General features: G+C 43.3%; 1 protein-coding gene and 1 non-coding gene across 2 annotated transcripts; one reads left to right on the top strand and one right to left on the bottom strand.

The window, feature by feature from the left end:
• Positions 1-7,439: 7,439 nt before the first annotated feature.
• Positions 7,440-7,545, bottom strand: LOC122495325. The gene has a single exon (XR_006300398.1). It is a non-coding gene; the product is annotated as a U6 spliceosomal RNA (small nuclear RNA).
• Positions 7,546-8,269: 724 nt separating this feature from the next.
• PRDM7 (PR/SET domain 7) lies at positions 8,270-24,315 on the top strand. Its single transcript, XM_043599393.1, has 10 exons — positions 8,270-9,729; positions 10,136-10,259; positions 10,578-10,685; positions 16,047-16,096; positions 18,775-18,931; positions 19,577-19,678; positions 19,893-20,164; positions 20,587-20,654; positions 21,843-22,115; positions 23,873-24,315. The coding sequence occupies exons 1-10, from the start codon at positions 9,604-9,606 to the stop codon at positions 24,204-24,206; spliced, it is 1,614 nt and encodes a 537-aa protein (XP_043455328.1). The 5' UTR covers positions 8,270-9,603; the 3' UTR covers positions 24,207-24,315.
• Positions 24,316-25,038: the final 723 nt, after the last annotated feature.

Genomic DNA, 25,038 nt, shown 5'->3' with positions numbered 1-25,038 from the left:
AGAAACCTACTGCATCAGACTGGAAACCTAGAGATGAGTGGCTTCCTAGTAAAAACACACATTAACAAAATGTACCCTAAAATAAGGAAAATACAAACAGACCGACTGCTCATCCAGAGCCTCCTCCTCCTGATGGTCCTCCTCTCATTGTTCTGGGGGTTTTCCTTTCCCAGGACAGAGAACAAACAGGGATAAAGAGCTGTTCTGGAGCTCCCCTGAGACCTGACCCCACCCACTGTCTTTGTCTCCCCCAACCATGGCCCGCCCAGTGAGGATACCATGCACAGGGAGTCTCCGGAATTATTGGTTCTGATGAGTCAGCCAGCACTTTTTAGATGGCAAGGGACCGGACACACTTACTAAAGTAAAACAAGTTAATATTTTTCAATGGTAGAAATAAATGAATACTTGCAAGAAGCAAGTTAAGAGTGGGTTTGAACCTGACTGGTCCAGGGGCTCGTACTCTCCCAGTATGACCTGGACCCTCTCCAATACTCCATCCTGCTAAGTGCCTTTGGGGCAGCCCCACCCACAGGCACAGTCTCTCTCACTGTATCTGGGGCCTCCAGCAACTCCAGGCTGACACCCACTCACTGTCCATTCTCCTGGGAAAAGTTTCTCTTTCTCTTGGGTTCCATGAAAAGTCATGGCTTTAAGTGCCTTTGGCCTGGCTTGGGTCACATTCTCATCCTTGGAGCCATCAGAGGGTAGAGCACAGGGTTGGCTGGATTGGTTATATGCCCGTCTTTGAGGTACGTGGGATGTGGGATCTGCCCTCTGGAGCGGTTTGGATGGGAAGTGAGTGAAATGCAGTTCCCAAAGGAAAGCTGAGGTGCTGAACCTGGGCATGAGAACAGATGAAGGGTTCAGAAAGCAGCAGATTCCGCATCACTGAAGGCCGAATGCGCAGCTGTGGAACCCGCCGTGCCCAGGGAAGGAAGGGGTTCACTTAGGGCTGGGGCTGCAGCTGCCCATCCAGTGCTCTTGCTGTCCTCTTTCACCTGCTGAAAAAGCAACTTTGCTGTTGGTGGGAAACCCAAGGCTCCTGTATTGGGCATTGGATCCTTGTGCTCAGAGACTGGAGGGCACACAGACCTCACTCATGTCCCTGGGAGGAGGGAGACCAGGAGTCACACCTGCCTCCCGGCCACATTAATTACCCAACCCCAAAGAACAAACTAGCTCATTTTCCAGTCTCTTCTCTCTCCTTTACAAAGAGCAGAGACCAAATGTGAAAATGGTAAGGAAATTATTGCTCAGTGAAACAATGAGAGGCTCAAGAATTATTCCACAACATGGAATCCACACTTTGCAGGCTTTCTGGAGGCCACAGTCCCTGGGTCGTGCATGTGGCTCTCTGAGACCATGCAGCGTCAGTGAGAGACACAGTTGGTCCTATATCCTTGACTCCTAATGAGTATGCATGTCAAAGGTTTACATTACAACTGGGAGGCCAAAGGACTGCAGGGCCAGTCTGCTGTGTGGCTGTAGTGGCCAAGGCCACATTCACATTTGGAGGGCTATTATCTTTCTTGGGAGACTAGAAGTGAGGGAGGAGGCACTTGTTTCAACCACACAAATGCTGGAAATGAAAACATCTAGTGGGACTGTCTACACTGCCCATGGACTGTTCAATTGCCAGGAACACAGTCCGGGGTTGTCAACACCCAGGCTGGTCTGAGCTTGAAGACTACAGATGCCTGCCTGGGTGGTCAGAGGCCAAGGGTTGCTCTTTCTGAGACCTGACAATCTACTGCTGATCGCTTGGATAGGACAAAGGACCCAGCCAGTGCTAGGAGGGCCCCACCAGCCTGAAAGAAGGCTGCACGTAGGGGTTGGTAGACCACTGCACCCAGTGTTATATAAATCCACACCTGTCTCCCACGTATCCTCGTGGGTCAGACCTATGCTGGAACCTGGAACTGCCCACGCAGATTGGGGCCAGCAGCACCCTTCCCAGGGAAGGAGGGCAGAAGGAACCTGCATGAGTTCTGAGGCCCTCCATGCTCTTGACTGAGTTTGGGCTGGATTTGAAACAGACCGTAACTAGCAGACATTTCATTCTTCTATTAGAGCCCAGGATGGGGGTGGGGAGAGTAGAAAACCCATGGTCCAGCTTGATCTCTGCCTCACGGGTGACCCTGGGCAAGTCCTGTGCATCCTGGAGAGATGATGAGGAACAGGAAGGGGACAAGTTATGTTTAACCCTGACCCTAACCCTTAGCCACTAGACCCAGACCCCAACCTTGACCCCTAAACTCCAAACCCTGACCCTAACCCTCTCTGTTTATCTTTACCTTCATCTCACCTTAGTAAACATGTTGAAGCTTCTACACGCATTACCATGCTGTGACCACCATGCGATACATTTAAAACAGAATTTAAATATACAATAGTTGTTTCTACGAGTGCTATTCGCGTACAAACTTCAGAGCTGTTATTTTAATAAATTCACCATGTAACGAAAATAAAACCATGCTAAATGCACATTTGAAAATGTTTTTGTGCATGCTGCTTGCATGTAATTTGACAGGAGAGGTGTTTCATTGAATGAATGCTTGACCACAATGTAGTAGAATTAATACAGTATTTAAAGGCACATATGTAAAAAGCAAAACAAAACAAAAAAAACTTCAAAACTGCTGCTTTCTGGGCATGTGACAACATTGTTATCACAATGAATGGATGTGTTATCCAAAATGTAACTAATGTACCCCAGTGCATAAGGCTGTGCAAAATTAAACATTTCTGACACTAGTTTCTTATAATCAGGTTTACTAGAGATTTTGTACTATTTGTCAGGTGAAGTTTAGAAAAACTGAGTGACTTTTCAAGGACTTGTATCTAATATTCTTGAAAATGGTGACAGAGGCTTTCATTTTCTCTTAGGTGTATTTCCATTATGAACAAAGTCTCTCCTTTAGCTACAACATTTCTGGGGAATCTAAAATTTAACAACAGTGCTGGGACCAGGTATCTCTGGAGAAGAACAGTAACCCAGTGACACAGTATAACATTTTGACCTATGAGAATTTACCTGCTAGGCTGAAGCTTTGGGAGACAATTGGACACTTTGACCTTATATTCTGGCTGATCAACATGTTTCATTTACATAAGGAAAGCAAGTATGCCATATATATAGCCCAATACTTTTCATTTATTCTTTTAGTAAGTTATTTACAGTAAATGTTTGTATATTTTTTAAGTAAAAAAAAAATAAAAAAGAAAACACAACATTCCAAACGACACAAAAGAAAAACAAGGCAATGCAGACAGTGCAGAGCCTACTTGGGATGCTCTCTCCCCTCTCTCCCTGCCCCTATCCCTCTTGCAGTCTCTCTCTTGCAAAATAAATCAATAAACTTTAAAGAAAAAATTTAGAAATTAGTCCGTGTTAAAAATTCACTTGAACCATCTCATTAGGCTTCCATTTTTTAATTGAAATATAATACACCCTCATGCATTTTTGAAGTTTTATAATATTCCACTACGGAATAGTTAACTGTAATTTAACAAATTGTCTTCTGCTGAACACTTTTTTTCCTCAATAAAATCGCTTGCTATTGTAAAAAGTGTGGGTAAAAAATTTTTTTAACATACTTCATTTCATAAAAGGGAAGCACAACTATGGTGTAAATCTTGAAAAGTAGAGTTTCTGGATCAAAAATTATGTAGATATTACATCTTGATGGCTATTGTCAAAATGATCTTCATAGAGATTATACCAATACATGCCTTCTCCCAGCTTGCTTCCCCAAACCGCCAATAGTGTTATCTTTTCCAAAATATTTTGAAACTTAGGGGCAGCTGGGTGGCTCAGTCAGTTGATCGGCTCAGGTAATGATCTCACTGTTGGTGAGTTCAAGTCCCACGTTAAGCTCTGTGCTGACAGCTGGGAGCCTGGAGCCTGCTTCGGAGTCTGTGTCTCCCTCTCTCTCTGCTCCTCCCCGTTTGCACTCTGTCTGTGTCTCTCACTCAAAAATAAACATTTAAAAAAAAAAAATTTTACTTCCCTTAATGATCATTTCACTGAATACTTGTGGGCCCAAATTCATCACGATTCTCCAGAAAAATAGAACCACTACTACAGATATATGTATATAAGACACATTATTATTACTGTTATTGGCTGTGAGAGCGTCTGGAATTTAATCTCACATTGCGACGGCCAAGAAAAAGGGTTTTGCTCACCTACGCGCCCCGTGCTGGGCCCTGATTCACAGTGGAGGCCCCAGGGACAGCTAGCTCAGCTCTTGGGAGGCCAGGTAGGCGGCCAGGGTCACCCAGGCAGTCTCATATGGGGCCACGCCCAGCCCTATGGCAAGGACCTCCAGCAGGAATGATGGGGTTTGGGAATGATGGGGGTTCAGAGCTGATGGCCAAGAAAGAATTCTTGAGACGTCTTTGATGCAAAAAGGTGATTTTATTAAAGCACCGGGACAGGACCGTGGGCAGAGAGAGCTTCACTAGGATTGTGAAGAGTGACTGTTACATACTATGGAGTCGGGGAAGGTAAAGACCCAAGGGAGGCCTCCAGAAGACTTTCATATGCTAAAGAGGACTCAAAAGATAGCTGAGGCCTTGCTATTGTCAAGCTAAGGTTGTTTTCCCTCTAAGCTAAGACCTAAGTAGGGAGTGCCTGGAGAAATGTTATACTCTGTATCAGCCTCAAGTATTTGTCAATGACCTGAAGGTTATAAAGAAATTTAGTTTTAACTTCAATTTCCTTCTTGCCTTTGTCCCCCACATCACTATGGAGGAGAGGATGAAGTTGGAGCTCCAAGAGACTGAGTCTACAGGTTTCTGAAGATTAAGCTACTGATAAGATTGCCTTTTTCTTGTAATTTACTAAAACATCTAAACTGATGGAGGCTCAGGTCCTACCTGACTCTGATCTCTATCAGTCGACCATTTGTTTGCCCCTTTCCTTGGTTCTTGGGCAGCCAGAAGTGCCTGAGGAATGTCACACAGATCCCATGGGCGGGGTTGTGGGGTGCCAAATTGCCTTCTTCTCCCTCATCACACTGACACCGAACCCTGCAGTCGCCAGGTGGCAGAACTCAGGGAGCTCCAAATTCCCCCAGGACCTGGGCCTGGGGCCACACGGTCTGCACCTTCCGCTCTGCTCCCCCTATACAATACATAAAATTAACCACCCCAGACCTACTTCTAGATTTTATTTAAATCATATTAATATGACTGTATCCTCACTTGCCAAACCGGACAGTTTTAATATGAATATTTATAAGAAATGTTAATACCTACCCCCGATATGGCAGAAGACACCAGGACCGATGCAGACAGCCATTTTGTGAATGGATTGTTTAATAACAGTACGTTACTATGGAGGAAGAATTGTTAAAAAAAAAAAAAAAAAAAGTCTTTCTTAGCTTTTTAATTGTTGATTCTTTTATTTGTTTTGTTTTGTTTTTTAATGCTTAGTTATTTTTGAGAGACAGAAAAGCACAAGTGGAGGGGCAGAAAGAGGGGGACAGAGGATCCGAAGCAGGCTCCATGCTGACGTGGGGCTCAATTCCACAAACTATGAGATCATGAACCCAGACAAAGTCGGAGGCTCTACCGACTGAACTACCCAGGTGCCCCGAATCTTTGATAATGTTAAATTTGTAAGTCTCAGATGACACGTGAAACCTTTTTTAAGATTTTTCTCCAAGTTTTGAAAAGCTATTACCCAGGATCATGGTGTAGTAAGACATATTTTTCCTTTAAAAAAATTTGAGTGTGTAAAGAAGCTGTTGTATACCTATGATTTAATAAAATAATTCTAAAGGAAAAAAAATATTAATATCTGACAGGCTAGCCCACCCACTATGTTTAATTATTTTCAAGTTTCCTTGCTATTCGAGTTTATTTTTACACATAACTATTTCATGAGCTTGGAAAATTCCATAAATTACATTGTTATTTTATTGGAATAACATTAAAATTTACATTAACATATGGAGACCTGATATATTTATAACTCTCCGTATTTCTGTTCAAGAACATGGGGCGCCTGGGTGGCTCAGTCAGTTAAGCGTACAGCTTCGACCCAGGTCATGATATCACCTTTCGTGGATTCGATCCCTGAGTCAGGCTCTGTGCTAACAGCTCAAAACCTGGAACCTGCTTGGGATTCTGTGTCTCCCTCTCCCTCTGCCCCTCCCCCCGCTCATGTTGTGTGTGTCTCTCTCTCTCTCAAAAAAAAGGTAAAAAAAAAAAAAAAAAACCAACACATTATGTCTTTCCATCGACTTCTTTTCTCTCTGTCATTCTTTTGTATTTTTCTTATTTGTTGCCAAGTCTATCTTAGTTTGGGAGGGTTTTTGTTTTTTTGTTTTTTGTTTTTTGGGTTTTTTTTTGACAGTGCCTTATTTCTGTTTCAGTTTTGCTATTTAAATGGATCCTTTTACTCCATAGTATCTTATCCAACAGGAAGAGACCATCTTGCAAGTGGATGCTACCTCAGCAGGAGGAAGGATGGTTTCTTCACAACAGCCCAGACAAGAGAGACAGTCGTAGGTCAGCCAATGAGAAGCCACTACAACTCCCTTGACTCTAATGAACTTTTTGTTTATCAATACCCTTCCCAAATCCCCCTTCTGTATGCAAGAGTCATCCACTTATTTGTTCTGAAGACTAGCCTGTGGTTTTTCCTGGGCTTGCTAGTCCTGGAATGCAATTCCCTGCTATTCCAGAATAAAGCCATTTTTGCTGGTAAAATAACTGGCAGTTTTACATTTAAGGTAAACGTTGAGCACCTGAAGATCAAGCTTTTGCCTTTTTAAAGTCTCTTGTTTGGGGGCGCCTGGGTGGCTCAGTTGGTTAAGTGCCCGACTCTTGATTTCAGCTCGGGTCATGATCTCATAGTTCCCTGGGTTGGAACCCCACCCCCACTCCCATCAGGCTCCGGGCTGCCAGCCCTGAGCATGCTTAGGATTCTCTCTCTCTCTCTCTCTCTCTCTCTCTCTCTTTCTGCCCCTCCCCCCTCATTCTCACTTCTCTCAAAATAAATGTTAAAAAAAAAAAAAGTCTCGGGCGCCTGGGTGGCTCAGTAGGTTAAACGTCCAACTTTGGCTCAGGTCACCATCTCTCAGTCCGTGAGTTCGAACCCTGCACCGGGCTCTGTGCTGACAGCTCAGAGCCCGGAGCCTGTTTCAGATTCTGTGTCTCCCTCTCTCTCTCTGTCCCTCCCGCATTGATGCTCTGTCAAAGAGAAATAAACATTAAAAAAATAAAAAAAAATAAAAAAACAAAACTTGGTAAGGATCAGAAACACTCTTCCCTTTTTATCTTCTGAAAGCCAGTGGCCCCTCCCCCCCCCCCCCCCGTGGACTCATTGTCCTGTATTTGATGCCTTATTTTTATGCAAAATACTGGAATTTTTTTTCATTTTTTTCTTTGATTTTACTTACGTCTTCTTACTTCTCTTGACTTTTTTAAATATAGAATGCTTCAAAGTTTTGTGTATCAGCCTTGCACAGGGGCCGTGCTAATCTTCTCTGTATTGTTCCAAATGTAGTCTACGTGCTGCCAAGCGAGCACTACTTCTGATGACTTTTGGACCTGCATTATCTAAACACGCCTATTACTCACGAATGTCACTTCTACTTTTCATTAGGAATCCGACCCCCGAGTTGTTTTCTAATATACTTACTATTCCATTTGTTGGGTTTAAATCTTTGAGCCATAGAGATTTTATTTGGTGTCTCTACACACCGTCTCACCAGACAATACTTAATTACATAGTTGTCCCCTGAATGTAATACGATATTCACTATATACTAACGGGTCATACAGCTCTCGCTAAAAGTGGATTTTACAAGGACGGGGACAGATGGGCCTAGGAGACCCTTCCAGAGCCTGATAAAAGTCTGGTAGAGAAAGAACCTTTTCAGAACACAGGATGCCTACGTCCACCCTAAAGCCCTGCCGTCAGCTCAACGCTCCCAACTCAGCCTGCGCTGCAGGACGCCCTGCGCAGTCTCCGGCCCTGCGCGTCCTTCACCAACGTGGGAGGGGGGGGGGGCGGGTACGGAAGGGAAGTGATGAAAACTACCAGAATGCCCGCGGGGCGGGGGGGGGCGGGGGGCGGGGGGAGACTTCTTGAGAGACACGCGCTGGACTCAGAGCAGCCAATCCCCGCGGGGTGGGCGGGAGCATCCACAGGGGTGGCGTTCGGCCAATGACTGACACACACGGCTCGCCCTACGCTCCGCCCCATCAGACCCCTCCTGACCGCCAATTGGAGGGACCGCTTCGATTGCAGCGCTGATTGGTGGCTCCTGCCTGACAGGGCGGTATAAGCGGGTATCTCGCCCTCCGCTGTGTCTTGAACTCTCTCACCCGGCGCACAGCGCTCCGCGGCTCGGGAGCGGGCGGCAGGTCCGGGTGGGCAACGAGAGAGGCCGGGTAGACTGACGAAAACACCGAGGACTTTGCCGTGCCGTGTGAAACCCTTGTAAACCCTGATCCTGAGCCCTTCAAAGCCCGCCTGGGAGACCCTAGATCCCCTCACCCTGAAAGGCTCCAAATCCCCTCAGCCTCAAGGGACACCCAATCCCGCCGCCGTCAGGGAACCCAAATCCGCTAACTTCGTGGAACTGCACGTCTCCTCAGCGTTGGACCCCAAAGCAGCTCAGCTGCAGAAACCTCATACGCGTCACCCAGAGAAACGCTAACCCCCCCCCCAATTCTTAGACCCCCAAATGTCCTCAGCCCGAGGAGCCTGAAATGTAACACCCACAGAGAGAACAAATTTCCCCAATGTCAGAGACCCTGAACAGCCCCTGCCTGTGAACTCTTAAATCCTTTCAGCTTCAAAGACCCCAAATAACCTCAATGCCAGAAAACCTAAAGCCCGTTAATGAGAGAGTCCGAATCTCCTCAGAATATGACTTAACATTTCCTCAGTCTCAAAGATCCCAAATCCTCTCAACCTGAGCGTTCGAAACCTCTTCAGCCAGAAAGACCCAAATCTCGTCCTGAGAGACTGCCAATATCATCAGCCTGAGGAACCCTAAGTGTCCTCAGCTTGAGGCCCCAAATCCCCTTGACTTAAGAAACCCCAACTCCCTCAGCCTGCGAGAGACCACACCTCCTCACCCTGAGACATCTCTGTCCCTTAGAGACTGAGCCTCTTTATACCAGATAAATTTTCCAGAATCCCCAGGTGCACATCCCAAGAAGCGCTTCTTGGAGAAATATTCACGGACTCTCCCCGGAACGGGCCGGCACTCAGGGGCCTCCGGGCCTCCTTGGTACTCCTCTGGCCTTGCACCTCAGGACTCTAACCACACGCCCACAGCCACGTCCCTTTGCGACCTTTCCTCATATGGGCCGAGCTGCAGTAGAAGAAAAGAAAAGAAACAAAATCTAGCTCACGTTAGGATGGCCCGTCGTTGCCGGTAGAGGTTCTCCATCCCATCCCTACCCGCAGGTTTCCCCTGCATCTCCCAATCCTCCCTGGGCTGCCCACATCCCTTCTGGATACCCCACCCACATGGAGAAGACAGACATGGGTCTGGGCAGTGGTCTGCGCTGTCACCCCCTGTCAGCACCTTCTCCTTCCACAGGTGCCTTGGCCTTAGGACAAAGAGACTCATGGAGCCATTGCCAGCCTCAGAGTCAGAGCGGGGCCAGCCTGGAGGACCCGGCACCACGAGCCCCCGCAGGTTCCCGGAGCAGTCCGCTGAGAGAAGCTCAGGGAAAGCAAGATGGAAGCCCACGGTGAGAGGTGTGGGAGAAGCTGGGCTCCAGGCTTCTTGCAGAGGATGAAGAGAGGGGCCTGGTGACCAGGAGCTGCTCCTTGGAGGACCACAGGCTCCTGGCCTACACCAGTGAATGTACACAGGATGAAGGGCACTCACTCCTTTACAGGACGTGGGTGGGGGAGGAAGTTACACGGGATAGTAGCATCAGCGGTTGCCCTTTGCCAAGAGAGAGCTAGTAAAATGCTTAGTGCTCGTTCACTTGATCAGGACACCATCAAGAAGGACAGAAACGCTTTACCCTCGTTTAACAGAGAGCACCCAGGAAGCAGGGTACACACCACATACAAGGTGGAGGAGAAGGCCCGGCTCTAAGTTCTGACTTGCATTACTAAGTCACTGATGGGATCTCTTATTTTCTCTAGGCCAAAGATGCCTTCAAAGACATTTCCATATACTTCTCCAAGGAAGAATGGACAGAGATGGGAGACTGGGAGAAAATCCGATACAGGAATGTGAAAAGGAACTATGAAGCGCTGATGACTATAGGTGACCAGAAGTGCTGGGTGCTGAGGAGCCTGGGAAACATGAATCAGGCCTTCAGTCCCTATATTAGTTTGCCTCTCGGGTGGCTCTGTCTGATCACAGTCCCCTTCTGTGTGAAGACAAATCTGGAATGAAATTTTGTTCTCTTCTATCAGTGTAGGGCTTGCACTGGCAATGCACAGCTCATCTCTTGCCTTGTTCTAGACTCTCCCAGCCCATACAACTGAGTCGCACTGACTAGGAGATGTGCTCCATTGCTACCGTGCTTTGTTCCTCCTTCTAGATCTTCCCTCTTAGGACAAGGATTTTGCTTCTTTCCAGGTCTCAGAGCCCCTCGACCAGCTTTCATGTGTCACCGCAGGCAGGCCATCAAACCCCAAGTAGATGTCACTGAGGATTCCGATGAAGAATGGACGCCAAGGCAGCAAGGTGAGGGGCCAGGAAGATTTAGAGGTTTTCTCCTGGAACCCAAAGTTTAGGTCTCAGCTGCATCTCAGGAGTTAAAAAAGGAAACCCTTTCCTCAGAAACATAAATATAAATAGATGCAAAACAGCATATCACACAGTAAGAGGCTATTCATATAAAATTTTAAAATGTGGATGATAATAATTATATTATTTATAAATACATTAAGAGTGGTAAATGTATCAAAATCTGAACATGAAAAAGAAATGCCAAATTCAGAATAGTTATCATAAGAGAAGAAGGAATGGGTGGCAGGTGGCTTTGCTGTGTCTTGGTTACTTTTTTATTTGCTTTTATTTTTGTTTTTGAATTTTAAAATAGAAATTAAAAGATACAAAGATAAAAATTCAAAGATATAAAGTTGTGGCAGAATGTTGAGATAGGCTGAATGGTGGTGGATGTATAGGTTTTCCAATATAATTCTCCATACCTTTCTGTATGTTTAAGATTTATCATTCGTTTTTTTTTTTTTTAAAAGACTGTTTTTGCTAAACATTGCTAGTTAATGAAAGGGAAGATAAAGAAACCTTAATTAGACTGTAAGTCCACCAGAGAGCTTTCTAAAAGTAATCGCGTTATTCTCATTATCCAATTATTGGATTAAATGTCTTAAAAAGAAAAAATGATGAACGTATTATGTAAAGATACAGTTTTTAGGTATATTTAATCACACACATGATCTTCTTACCCCAAAATGAACCAGATTCTTTGTCATAATTCTGCAAGAGGGTTTGAGGTAACTAGTCTCCCTGATCTTTCCCACATATCACTCGCCAGAGACAGCATCAGGCAAACAACATGAAGTGTGATCGCTACAAAACAGAACTGAGAAACTCACTTCCTCTTTTGCTGTTCAAACAAAAGAGTTTGGAAGAAGGGTTGATCTCCCTAAACTGGAGAAAGCAACTTGGGTTAGGTCTATGATTCTATCTACGGATTTCAGAGATTTGAAAACCCAGCGTGTGGTTGTCCACAAAGGTTTGACATGAAAAGAGTCTTCATATACCCCATGGTTTACCATACATCTACACAGCTCTATCTATCTACCCTCAGCTAAAATTCCCACCCCAATTTTCTTTATTGTGGTTACAAAATATAATAACATAGATTTACCCTCTTAACAATGTTTAAGTATACAGCACAGTATTATTAGCTACATGCACATTATTGAACAACAGATTTTTAGATCTTTTTCATCTTGTATGACTGAAGCTCTATACCCATGAACAACAACTTTCCATTTCCTCCCCTCCCCTTCCCCCAACAGGCCCTGGAAACAACCGTTCTATTTTCCATATCCATGAAATAGATAACGCATCTATGTGGAATCATGCAGTATTTGTCTTTTGTGATATGTTTATATCAATTAGCATAATGTCCTCAAAGTCCATCCATGATGTAACATATGACAAGACATCCTTCATTTGTAAGGCTAAATAATATTCCCGTGTGTGTGTGTGTGTGTGTGTGTGTGTAATTTCCTTTATCCATTTATTTGTCGATGCACATTTAGGTTGCTTCCACATCTTAGCTATTATGAATAATGCTGCAATGACCTTGAATGTACAAATATTTATTCAAGATCCTGTTTCCAATTTTTATACACATACCCAGAAATTTGACTTCTAAATTATATGACAATTCTTTTTAATTTATTGAGCATCCTCCATGCTGTTTTTCATAATGCCTGCAACATTTCACATTCCCACAAATAGTGTGTAAGGGTTCCAATTTCTCCACATCTTTGCCAACACTTGTTATTGTCTGGTGTTTTTTTTTTTTTCATAGTGATTATACTAATGGGTATGAGATAATATCTCATTGCAGTTCTGATTTGCATTTCCCTGAGGATTAGTGACAATGGACCATCTTTTCTTTTTTTTTAATTTTTTAAGTTTATTTATTTTGAGAGACAGAGAGAGTGTGCACAAGCCGGGGAGAGGCAGAGAGAGAGGGAGGGAGGGAGAGAATCCCAAGCAGGCTCAGAGCCTCAGCACAGAGCCCAAAGTGGGACTCAAACCAACAAACCACGAGATCATGACCTGAGCCGAAATCAAGAGTTGGACACTCAACCCAATGGGCCACTCAGGCTCCCCTGGAACATCTTTTCATGTGCATTTTAGCCATTTGTATATATCTTCTTTGGAAAAAAATGTCTTTTCAAGTCCTTTTGTCATTGTATTAAAACCTCAGGCTGCCATAATAAAGTACCATAGACTAGGTGGCATGAACCACAGAAATTTGTTTTCTCACAGTTCTAGAGGCTGGAAGTCTGAGATCAGGATGCCATCATAGTCCAGTTCTATTCTTGCCTTGTAGGCAACCTCCATCTTACTGTGTGCTAGCATGACCTCTCATTTATATGTGCATACTCTTGGAGAAAGAGAGAGATTGCTCTTCTTAAGGGCACTAATCCAATCATGAGGATCATACTCTCATGACCTTATCTAACTCTAATTACCTTCCAAAGACCCCATCTCCAAATACAATCACATTGGAGGTTAGGGTTTCACATAGGGACCTTTTGGAGAGACATAATTCTTTTCATAGCACCCAATTTTTAATAAGGTTACTTGGTTTTTTACTATTGAGTTTCAGCAGTTCTTTGTGTAGTCTGGATATTAACCCCTTATCAAATGTATATTTTACAATTATTTTTTCCCATTGCCTTTTAAAAAAATTTTTTTATTCTTTATTTTTATTTATTTTTGAGAGAGAGACAGTGAGACAGAGTGTGAGAGGGGAAGGAACAGAGAGAGAGAGAGAGAGAGAGAGAGAGAGAGACAGAATCTGAAGTGGGATCCAGGCTCTGAGCTCTCAGCACAGAGCCCAACACGGGGCTTGAATTCATGAAACATGAGATCATAACCTGAGCTGAAGTTGGACGCTTAACCGACTGAGCCACCCAGGTGCCCCTCCCATTGCCTTTTCACTCTGTTGACTGTGTCCTTTGCTGCACAGAAGTTTTTTAGGTTTAGTATGGTCCCATTTGTCTATTTCTGCTTTTGTTGCTTGTGCTTTTGGTTTCATATACAAGAAATTGTTGCCCATTCAATGTCATGAGGCTTTTCCCCTTGTTTTCTTCTAAGAGCTTTATAGTTTCTGGTCATACATTTAGGTCTCCGGTCCTTTCAGAGTTAGTTTTTGTATATGATGTAAGATGAAGATCCATCTTCATTCCCTTTTTTAAGTTTTTATTTTAATTCCAGTTAGTTAACATATAGTGTTATTAGTTTCAGGTGTACAATACAGTAAACTACCACTTTCATACAGCACCCTGTGCTCACCATAAGTACACTCCTTAATCTCCAGCACCCATTTAACCCATTCCCCCACTTACCTCCCCTCAGGTAACCATCAGTGTGCTATCTATAGTTAAGAATTTGTTGGGGCGCCTGGGTGGCGCAGTCGGTTGAGCGTCCGACTTCAGCCAGGTCACGATCTTGCGGTCCGTGAGTTCGAGCCCCGCGTCGGGCTCTGGGCTGATGGCTCAGAGCCTGGAGCCAGCTTCCGATTCTGTGTCTCCCTCTCTCTCTGCCCCTCCCCCGTTCATGCTCTGTCTCTCTCTGTCCCCAAAATAAATAAACATTGAAAAAAAAAATTAAAAAAAATAAAAATAAAAAAAAAGAATTTGTTTCTTGGTTTGCCTTTTTTTTCCCCCTTTGCTCATTTGTTTTGTTTCTTCCACACATGAATGAAATATACGGTATTTGTCTTTCTCTGACTTATCTTGCTTAGCATAATACTCTCTAGCTCCCATCCACGTCATTGCAAATGTTAAGATTTCGTCTTTTTTTATGGCCAATATTCCATTGTGCCTGTGTGTGTGTGTGTGTGTGTATTTGTATATATATGTATATCAAATAAAGAATGCCAAGACTACATCATGGGGAAAGGACAATATTTCAACAAATGGTGTTGGAAAAATAGAATATCCATATGCAAAAGAATGAAAATGTCTTGAAAAAGAAAAACAAAGCTGGAGGCATCACATTTCTGGACTTCAAGTTATATGTCAAAGCTGTAGTGATTCAAACAGTATGGTACTGGTACGAAAGACACATAGATCAATGAAACAGAATAGAAAAGCCAGAAATGGGGGCACCTGGGTGGTTCAGTCAGTTAAGCGTCTGATTTCGTCTCAGGTCATGATTTCACAGTTCATGGGTTCAAGCCCCGCATTGGGCTTTTCACTGACAGTGCAGAGCCTGCTTGGGATCCTCTGTCTCCCCTCTCTCTCTCTCTGCCCCTACCCCACTCACACTGTTTCTTTCAAAATAAATAAACTTAAAAAAAAAAAAAGACTCCCAATCCATGAATATGGAATGTGCTTCTATTTACTTGTGCCTTCTTTCATTTCTTTCAGCAATGTTTTGTAGTTTTCAGTGTTCAAATGTTATACATCCTTAAGTTTGCTCCTAATTATTTCATTCCTTTGGTGCTATTATAAATAAGACTGTTTTCTTAATTTCCTTTTTGGATTGTTCATTGTTAGTACATACAAACGCAACTAATTTTTTAGTGTTAATTTTGTATCCTGCAACTTTGCTGAATTTGTTAGTTCTGACAGATATTGTGTGGAATCTTTAGGACTTTCTACATATAAGACCATGTCATGTGTGAACAATGATTTTACTTCTTGCTTTCCAAATTAGATGCACTTTATTTACTTACTTACATACTTACTTATTATTTTTCTCCAATGCCCTGGGTAGGACTTTGAGTACTATGTTGAAGAGAAGTAGTGAAGTGGGCATCCTTGCCTTAGTCTTGATCTTAGAGAAAAAGCTTTCAGTTTTAAACTGCAGAGTATGATGTTGGAGATAGACTTTTCATATATGGCCATTATTAGAGTGAGGTAATTTTTTTTCTATTCACAGCTTATTGAGATTTTTTTGTCATAGAAGGTCAGTATATATATATATATATATATATATATATATATATAGTTATATATATAGTTATATATATAGTTATATATATAGTTATATATAGTTATATATAGTTATAAATATAGTTATATATATAGTTATATAGTAGTTATATATATATATATATATATAACTATATGTAATAGATAAGTTATGAACATAGGATGAAGCTTAAATGAGGTTTTGTCTATTTTTTTAACATTTTCAGAAAATTAGTTCATGTCACCAGTAGCAGCATAGACTTTGATAATATTTCAAAAACCACTTTCCAATCACCTTTTGGTAGTCCTTGTACTTGCCACTCCTTAGTCAAGAGTTCTGTGTCTCTAGTGAGAGTCTCTGGAGCTTAGAAACATTTGCCAACCAAAACACTGATTTCTCATCACTTTATAGTCAAACCTTCTTGGGTGGCATCCAGAGTGGATCAGAATAAACAACACAAGGTGAGTATTTCCCAGATCCTGATGACAAGAAAATCTTTCTCATGGATTTAAACACAGGTAAGAGTAGAAGAATTCAGAGTATCCTAGAAACTGCTGCCTTCCTTTACTGATCTCTTTAGCACAATATCCGAGATCATCATCGCTGTAATAGTTAACAAGAACAGCAACAATATTAGCTATCACTTGTTTTATTTTCACTGTACTTCAGACTTTATTTTAAGCATTTACACAAATAAACTCACTTAAACCTTACAACAACCCTATGGGGAGGGGGGGGGTACTATAAATATCACCATTTATAGGTGAGATTGAGACAAAGACATGTTTGCTTATATACCTGACATCACAGTGCTAGAGGTAGTGCAGTCTAATCTCAAGCTCCTTTTCTAAACCACTTAAAAGCTCATTAAGACTTTCATAGTTTTATAAAATTTACATTATTCATTTGATTCATTTCGACCCAGTTCTTTTCTAGTATGCTGAAGTGAGAGATGAGCTAAGACCCCCTAAGTAAGAGAAGCTGACAAATAATACCAGCAATTTGTACACTCAATCGTCCCAGATGAAAGAGATAGCATCCCCGCCATCAGAGCCTCCCATTCGATTTATTTGTTAATTTATTTATTTAGAGAGCAGAGAGGGGCAGAGGGAGAGAGAATCTTTTTTTTTTTTATTTTTTTAACGTTTTATTTATTTTTGAGACAGGGAGAGACAGAGCATGAACGGGAGAGGGTCAGAGAGAGAGGGAGACACAGAATCCGAAACAGGCTCCAGGCTTTGAGCTGTCAACACAGAGCCCGACGTGGGGCTTGAACTCACGGACAGTGAGATCGTGACCTGAGCCAAAGTCGGACGCCCAACCGACCGAGCCACCCAGGCGCCCCAGAGGGAGAGAGAATCTTAAGCAGGATCCACTTCCAGCATGGAGCCTATCTTGGGGCTCAGTCTCACAACCCTGAGATCATGACCTGAGCTGAAATCAAGATTCAGATGCTTAAACAACTGAGTCACCCAGCCCCCCCCCCTTTTTTAATGTTTATTTATTTATTTTGAGAGACAGAGAGAGACAGAGAGAGACAGAGAGAGAGAGAGAAGAGACTCTCAAGGAGGCTCCACACCCAGCACAGAGCCCACCACAGGGCTCAATCCCAGGACTGCAAGATCATGACCTTGAGCCAAAATCAAGAGTCGGTCGCTCAACTGACTGAGCCACCCAGACGCCCCCAGAGCCTCCCATTCTAATAAGAGGAAGCATCTGAAGCCCTGAGTACCTTCAGGTTTGATGACTGAGAAACAACATATAAAATGACTTAAAGACTTCATATACGTTACATAATATTCTTTAGAAACTCACCTATCTGTGGAGCACCTGGGTGACTCACTCAGTTAAGCGTCAGACTCTCAATCTCATGGTTCGTGAAATCTCGTCACTGTCAGTGCAGAGCCTGCTTGAAATTCTCTCTCCCTCCCTCTCTGTCTCAAAAATGAATAAACTTAAGAAGAAAAAAAGAAACTTACTTAACTGGAACTGATTTAAAATGTTCATACTTATAGGAAGAAGCAACAGCTCCTTCCTCTGAGCTCTCATTAGGCAACTCGCATGTTGTTCAGAATCGTTTGTGTAGCCTGCTTCTGCCCTGCAGGCTCTTTCTTCTCAGAAGTCCCAGGCCCCACAGGGCCCCTGAATGTTTTCTGAACAAGTAATTCCACGTTTACAGATTACATTAGAAATAAAAGGGTCAAAGAATGCTGAAAATAAGATCTGTGATTTAGATTTTGAATATGGAGACAATTGAGAACCCTTTCAATTGACAGCAGAACTGTAATCTCACATTCATACTGTATCAAATAGCTCATGAGACAATTTGATGATCATTATAATATTTCCTGTTTACTATAACATTAAGAAATAGCATGTATACAGGGCACCTGGATGGCTCAGTTGAAAGAGCATGGGACTTTTGGTCTCAGGGTCATGAGTTCAAGCCCCATGTGCGATGTAAATATTACTTAAATAAATAAAACTTTTTAAAAAATTAGCACGTATACCATTTTATGGATCAGGAAAACTGAAGAGAGCTAGCTGCCGGTACAACCCTATTCAAACAGAATTGACATGAACCAGCTAATTTAATTCCAAATATTCTTTCCTGGAGATGGCAAGCGACAAATTTAGCATCCTTTTTTTTTCCCCCCAGTGTTTAGATACATTTCCTCCAACGCTTTATCATCTTTCCCCTCTCTCTGCTCTGTCACCTCATTTTCCAGACGTGTGCAGTCCCTTCCACTTGTCTACATTTCCTCCTCCATTAAATGTCCACTAGTTTATAGATGATCCCCTCTTTTTATCTACAAGTCCTCACCACTTTCTTTCACAGACCTTCTTGATTCTCCAGCCAGTTTTCACAAGTGTTCTCCCTGCCTCCTTCTCACTTTTATGGAGAAATTTGAGAAAATTTAAAGAGAAAGAGTCTTAAGTCATGGGTTATAGTTTTGAATTCAATATCCACATATTCCCTTTCTTTTCCCTCTAGTATTCGGAATCCCCAGGTATTTCCAAGTGTTGTTGAAGTATTAACCAAAGCAATTCATGTGAAAGCACATCATAAGCCTTACAGGACTAAAAAAAAAAAAAAAAAATGCCTGTTGTCTTTTAACATGTGACTCTCACATTGAAGGGAACCCACAGAGTGCCATTAAGTAAGGAATCTAGTTTGAAGGAATTCTCAGAAACAGCAAAGTTGCTGAACACAAGTGGCTCAGAGCAGGGCCAGAAACCAGTGTCCCTTCCTGGAGAAGCAAGTACCTCTGGACATCACTCTAGACGAAAATTGGGTAAGAGAAAGAATAATATGGGAACTTTGGTCCCTCTAAGTCCTCCAGAAAGTTTGATGAATACAACCTAGGTATGTGGAGTGGACTTTGGCTAGGCCTAGGTTAAAGGTAGACTAACCTGAGACTTGTAGTTACCGTTGAGGTCTTGGATAAATCTTATAAATTCTCTGAGCTCCTGAATGCTAATCTGTAAACTGAAGATAAGAATGCATAGCTCATATACTGTTTGAAAGCATTAAACATTTAAGAATTGACACATGCAAGTTGTCCAATAAATCCCTCAGTGATAATAAAGACCATACTTTCTTGGTGTTGAATGCCCAGGCTCTTGCTCGATGCCTAACATGTAATGTGCCCTCAACAAATATTTTCTGAATGAAGAAATGCATGAATGAACCATTTTCTAAGAAGAAATATTGTAAAGTAAGCCTGATAATGGGAAGAAACTAACATTGAATTAGCCATCTACAGTCAGTATGGAGTCTTACTCTCTGAAGTAAGAGTTTGGACAGTGGGGAGAGAGTATATATACTTCTATAGAAGGATAAGTAATAATTTATTAGAGGAGATTTTGCATTTTCTGACAAAACGGGACTAACACTCCAGACCCCACCAACCTCACTCATGTACTCTTTTCCAACTCAGAGCTCAGGAGAAAGGAGATTGGAGTGAAGATGTATAGTCTACGAGAAAGAAAGGGCTTTGCATACCAAGAGGTCAGCGAGCCCCAGGATGATGACTACCTCTGTAAGTGACCATCTTGGCCCACTCTCAGAGAAAGCTGTTCTCTCCTGGTACAATAACTTCATTATGTCATAGGGACCCCAAATCATTCTCCTCCCCTAGTAACCAGGAGTATAGGATAGAGGCTAAATGATGTGTGTTGGGCTAATTCTGAAGCTACTTAAGTGCAGGAACATGCACTAACCCTTTTCCTAACCCCTGTTGCTCTCACTTCCAGATTGTGAGAAGTGTCAGAATTTCTTCATTGACAGTTGCGCTGTTCATGGACCCCCTACGTTCGTAAAGGACAATGCAGTGGGCAAGGGGCATCCCAACCGCTCAGCCCTCACTCTGCCCCCTGGTCTGAGAATCAGACCATCGAGCATCCCTGAGGCTGGGCTTGGAGTATGGAATGAAGCATCTGATCTGCCACTGGGTACACACTTTGGCCCCTATGAGGGCCAGATCACCGAAGACGAAGAGGCAGCCAACAGTGGATACTCCTGGCTGGTGAGAATCATCTACCTCTTCCCCTGTCCTCTGGTTTCCCACATCTCTGCCGTGGATTGGTAGGACATCACCTTCTACATGGATGAGAATAACATGGTTAGTTCTGTGTACTGAGTGGACTTTGCATGAACCTGGTGTTCCTACTTAAAGATCAGGGGGTAAGAGGGAGCATAGTGGTACAGACACAAACAGGAAGCTCCTCCCTTGCGGGACCTGAGCTCTGAGTTGACAAAGCGACCAGCTGTGTAGACGACGACTAAGGAGTACATCATGTGGTCACACTGGGGACTGATTCCATACAGGCTGAAAGACCACTGACCACAGGAGAGTAAAATAATCCCTCTATTACCTCCCCACCCCTCACACACCAAAAAACAAAAAACAAAAAACAAAAAACTTTAATTTATCTTTCTCAAACTCAGATCACCAAAGGGAGAAACTGCTACGAGTATGTGGATGGAGAGGATAACTCTTGGGCCAACTGGATGAGGTAAGGCCAATAGAGTTCAGAGCTCCAGAGAGGACATTCACCTCTCACAAACCTACATCCCTTTCCTTCTCATCATGTCTCCCTCAATGGTCTCCCTCAATCCTCTGTTCCTCTTTTTTCTCCATGTAATGCTCTTTTATTTCAAGAGAAATTAATGGGGGAAAGGAGATAAGAATACAGTATATGTCCTCAAAATATGCTAGACAAAATTTGGACACTGGCAAAAACCTGGGGAGCCTAGATTCATCAGGAACACTGGACTCACACTTCAATTTATCTGATCAATGTTTATAAGCATTTACTGTGTTCCAGTTTAGACAATGGAGTTCATGAGTTAAACATATTATACAACCCATGTTTTATGGAAGACATATTGCAGACAGACAATAGACAATTGAGTTTAAGAATATTTAACTATCATTTCCCTGTTTTTCAAGAGGTATACAGTGGAGAGATAGCTTCAAACAAGGGACCTTTAATATGTGAGGGCAGTAGCTCTTCCTCGTCTCAGTTCTGATAGAAATGGGTTCTGAAGCCTGTATAAGAATGGGCTACAGTATGGCCACAGGCCTCTGTGCTTCATGACCCAGCCCCTTTCCTTGAGGGGCTCTCATTTTATCAGGGAATTCAGTATGTAAATAAAATACTGCTTTTCTGTGTCATTTTACTAAGACAAAGGAAGCTCCAAGTTTCTATGGGAACTCAGGGGAGGCAAGTGAATGGTACCTCAGACACAGTGTAGGGAGATTGAAGAAAGCCTTCTCAAAGGAAGATAGCCACACTTGGGCTGAGTGTGGAATGATGTGTGTTGATCTAGAAGCAGAGTCCATGGTCAAGCATCAAGTTCTGTGGTATAAAACAGAACTTAATTTAGAGTTTAGAGAAACAAAAGGTCACTGGGTTTTTGTGACCAATCAAGGTGGCAGTAAGTCTGGAATTGGGATTTAGAAAATGGTTAATCGAGCAAGGGGGAAAACATTAAAGGCAGGCTGTGGCCAGTAAGCATAACTTAGAGATGGGAATCCATATGACGTTGTGAGGGAGACTTAAGTATGAACAGAAGGTTCCTGAGGAGTTGGGGAGTGGACAGCATCACAGCACAGAGGCCTTGAGCATCGGGGCAGATCTGACACATAATGGGAATTTATCTCCTATGGTTCTTTTTCCCTTTCCCTGCCTCAACCCCAGGTATGTGAACTGTGCCAGGGACGATGAGGAGCAGAACCTGGTGGCCTTTCAGTATCACAGGCAGATCTTCTACCGAACCTGCCGGGTCATCAGGCCAGGCTGTGAACTGCTAGTCTGGTACGGGGACGAGTACGGCCAGGAGCTGGGCATCAAGTGGGGAAGCAAGTGGAAGAGCGAGCTCTCAACAGGGAAAGGTGGGCACCAATGCTCTTCAAAACAGAAAGAAACGAAAGAATTCTCCATGGCAGTTTCCATGTCCAGCTCTCGAGTAGAGTAAAATCCTGTCTAAAGTCAGTACGATTGCAATTCAGATGCTTCAGAAATAAGGATTCATTTCATATGCATTGGCCTCTTAGAAATAATTTTTAAGTTTTTCATTTTTGTTATGATTTTTTAAATACCTCGTGCATAAAATGTGTAACAGAACATAGTGATAAAAGACTTAGAGGCCAAAAAATTAAATTTTCAAGCACCTACCAGCTCCCTCACTAAGTCAGTTTCTTCTGCCCTTTTAGCTCTTTCTTCTTAATTTGCTCAGTATTTCTAAATGACATGTGTATGTTGGTGTGCGTTCACTCATAATTTAGTTAGCTGTCATGTGAGTTCCTACTCTGTTCCAGACAGCCTTCCAGGAACTGGAGGTGGAACAAGCTTGTCAGAATCACTGCTCTTGAGCACCTGATAAGTGAATGAGTAAGGGAAACACATGTACAGATGCATGTGTGTGCATAACATCACACAGCAAGTGGTGCTTTGAAAATAAAACTAGTCCTGGGAAAGTGCCTGGGGACCAGTGTGAGGAGAGGATGGGATGGGGCAGAGCTTGGACAGGGAAGGGCTCTCTCTGGACATGCGCAAACCCCCAGGGGTAAAGGATTCCAGGAAGAGGGGGCCTGCTAGGAGAGAGGCCCTGAGGCACAAGAGAGGTGGGGCATGTGTGGTATGTGGCTGAGAACTCATAGATACGTAGACGCCCTAGAGCCTGTGGTCCATGCTGAGACACTGGGGTGTTTCCTGACTGAGACAGAACAATTGTGCAATTTTCGACTGGAGAGTGGCGTGTTCTCTATTTTAAGATGATGTTTTGGTTAATTTTGGAGAGAGACTGCAGTGGGTAATCCCCTCCAAGATCACTTCATCTCTAAGTGAGAGAGGGTGGTGGGTTGGCAGAAGATGAATGGTGGTTGGGAGTGTGATATATATACCCATACTTGGTCGAGGAAATATTTTGAAAGGACTTCCCATTGTATTTGAGATGAGCTAAGACCGAATGAAATAAAGTATGAAGGATATATTTTCATGTTATGATTTGTAGAAAACTGAAAGAGAAGCAGTTTATAACCTAGTTGGAGCGGCAGGAACCAGAGTCCTTTAGTCCAGGAGACTGCACTGCTCTGTCTCGTCCAATCCAAATCCCACTTTCAGATAGAGATCCAGACACATATTGGTTGTCAATTAAATATGTCTTTTTAATGTTTCTATTTATTTCTGAGACAGAGAGACACAGAGCGTGAGCAGGGGAGGGGCAGAGAGAAGGGGAGACGCAGAATCCAAAGCAGGCTCCAGGCTCCGAGCTGTCAGCACAGAGCCCGACATGGGGCTCAAACTCACAAACGGTGAAATCATGACCTGAGCCGAAGTCGGTCGTTCAACCGACTGAGCCACCCAGGTGCCCCTAAATATGTTTTTTTAAATGGGGAGACTCAAGTTCATATTTAGTGCCACATTCTAAGTCATCAAAAGGGCTGTTGCCTCTCAATAGAATAAAATCACTGTAGACACTGTCACAGAGTCACATGACTTAGAAGGTGTTTGTATGTGGAGAAAGGTCATTGTAGTTCCATTCCTATAAGGAGGGAAGCTTCCTCTGATGCTGCTTGAAGGTACCTAGTCTGGGCAATACATAAAAAAGACCCTTGAAATGGGCTTTCTGGATTTACTCAATGTAGTAAGTGAAAATGGAATGGAAAAATAAAGGAAAACTTGGTGGGAGACAGATCTTGCATTGTCAACACAATAAAAATGAGTAGTGGGGCAGGCCTTACCAGGAGACAAAGCATACAACGCAACATCTACCTGACGAAAAATTTCCTCTTTCAGCAGAACCACAGCCAGACATCCATCGATGTCCCTCCTGCTCACTGGCCTTCTCCAGTCAGAAATTCCTCAGCCAACATGTGGAATGCAAACACTCTTCTCAGAGCCTCCCACAAATATCTGCAAGAAAACATTTCCAACCAGAGAATCCCTGCCCAGGTGATCAGAATCAGCAGCAGCAGCAACATTCTGATCCACACAGCTGGAATGACAAAGCAAAATGTCAAGAGGTCAAAGAAAGGTCCAGACCTTTGCTTAAAAGTATAAAGCAGAGGAGAATTTCAAGGGCATTTTCCACCCCATGCAAAGGACAAATGGGGAGTTCTAGAGTGTGTGAGGGAATGGTGGAAGAAGGGCCCAGCACGGGCCAGAATTTGAATTCAGAGGATACAGGAAAATTATTCATGGGGGTAGGAATGTCAAGAATTGTAAGAATCAAAAATAGAGGCTGTGAGCAAGGGTTCAATGACAGATCACATTTCAGCAGACACCAACGAACACACAAAGAGGAAAAGCCCTCCGTTTGCAATGAGTTTAGAAGAGACTTCAGTCATAAGTCAGCTCTTATTACACACCAGAGGACACACACAGGGGAGAAGCCCTATGTTTGCAGGGAGTGCGGGCGAGGCTTTACACGGAGGTCACATCTCTTCAGACACCAGAGGACACACACAGGGGAGAAGCCCTATGTTTGCAGGGAGTGTGGGCGAGGCTTTACACAGAGGTCAAGTCTCTTCACACACCAGAGGACACACACAGGGGAGAAGCCCTATGTTTGCAGGGAGTGTGGGCGAGGCTTTACACAGAGGTCAAATCTCTTCAGACACCAGAGGACACACACAGGGGAGAAGCCCTATGTTTGCAGGGAGTGTGGGCGAGGCTTTACACAGAGGTCAAGTCTCTTCAGACACCAGAGGACACACACAGGGGAGAAGCCCTATGTTTGCAGGAAGGATGGACAAGGCTTTACCAATAAATTGCATCTCAGCTACCAGAGAACAAATGTAGCTACCACACACTCCATACCCCAGCTCTGAGGGAGGTTCAGAAGAAGCCTACTGACCCCTTACACTCCCCAAGAATATAATGAGAGCAGATA

Source organism: Prionailurus bengalensis, chromosome E2 (assembly GCF_016509475.1).
Source record: "Prionailurus bengalensis isolate Pbe53 chromosome E2, Fcat_Pben_1.1_paternal_pri, whole genome shotgun sequence".
Taxonomy (NCBI): Eukaryota; Metazoa; Chordata; class Mammalia; order Carnivora; family Felidae; genus Prionailurus; species Prionailurus bengalensis.
This window is presented reverse-complemented; position numbering and strand designations above follow the sequence as displayed.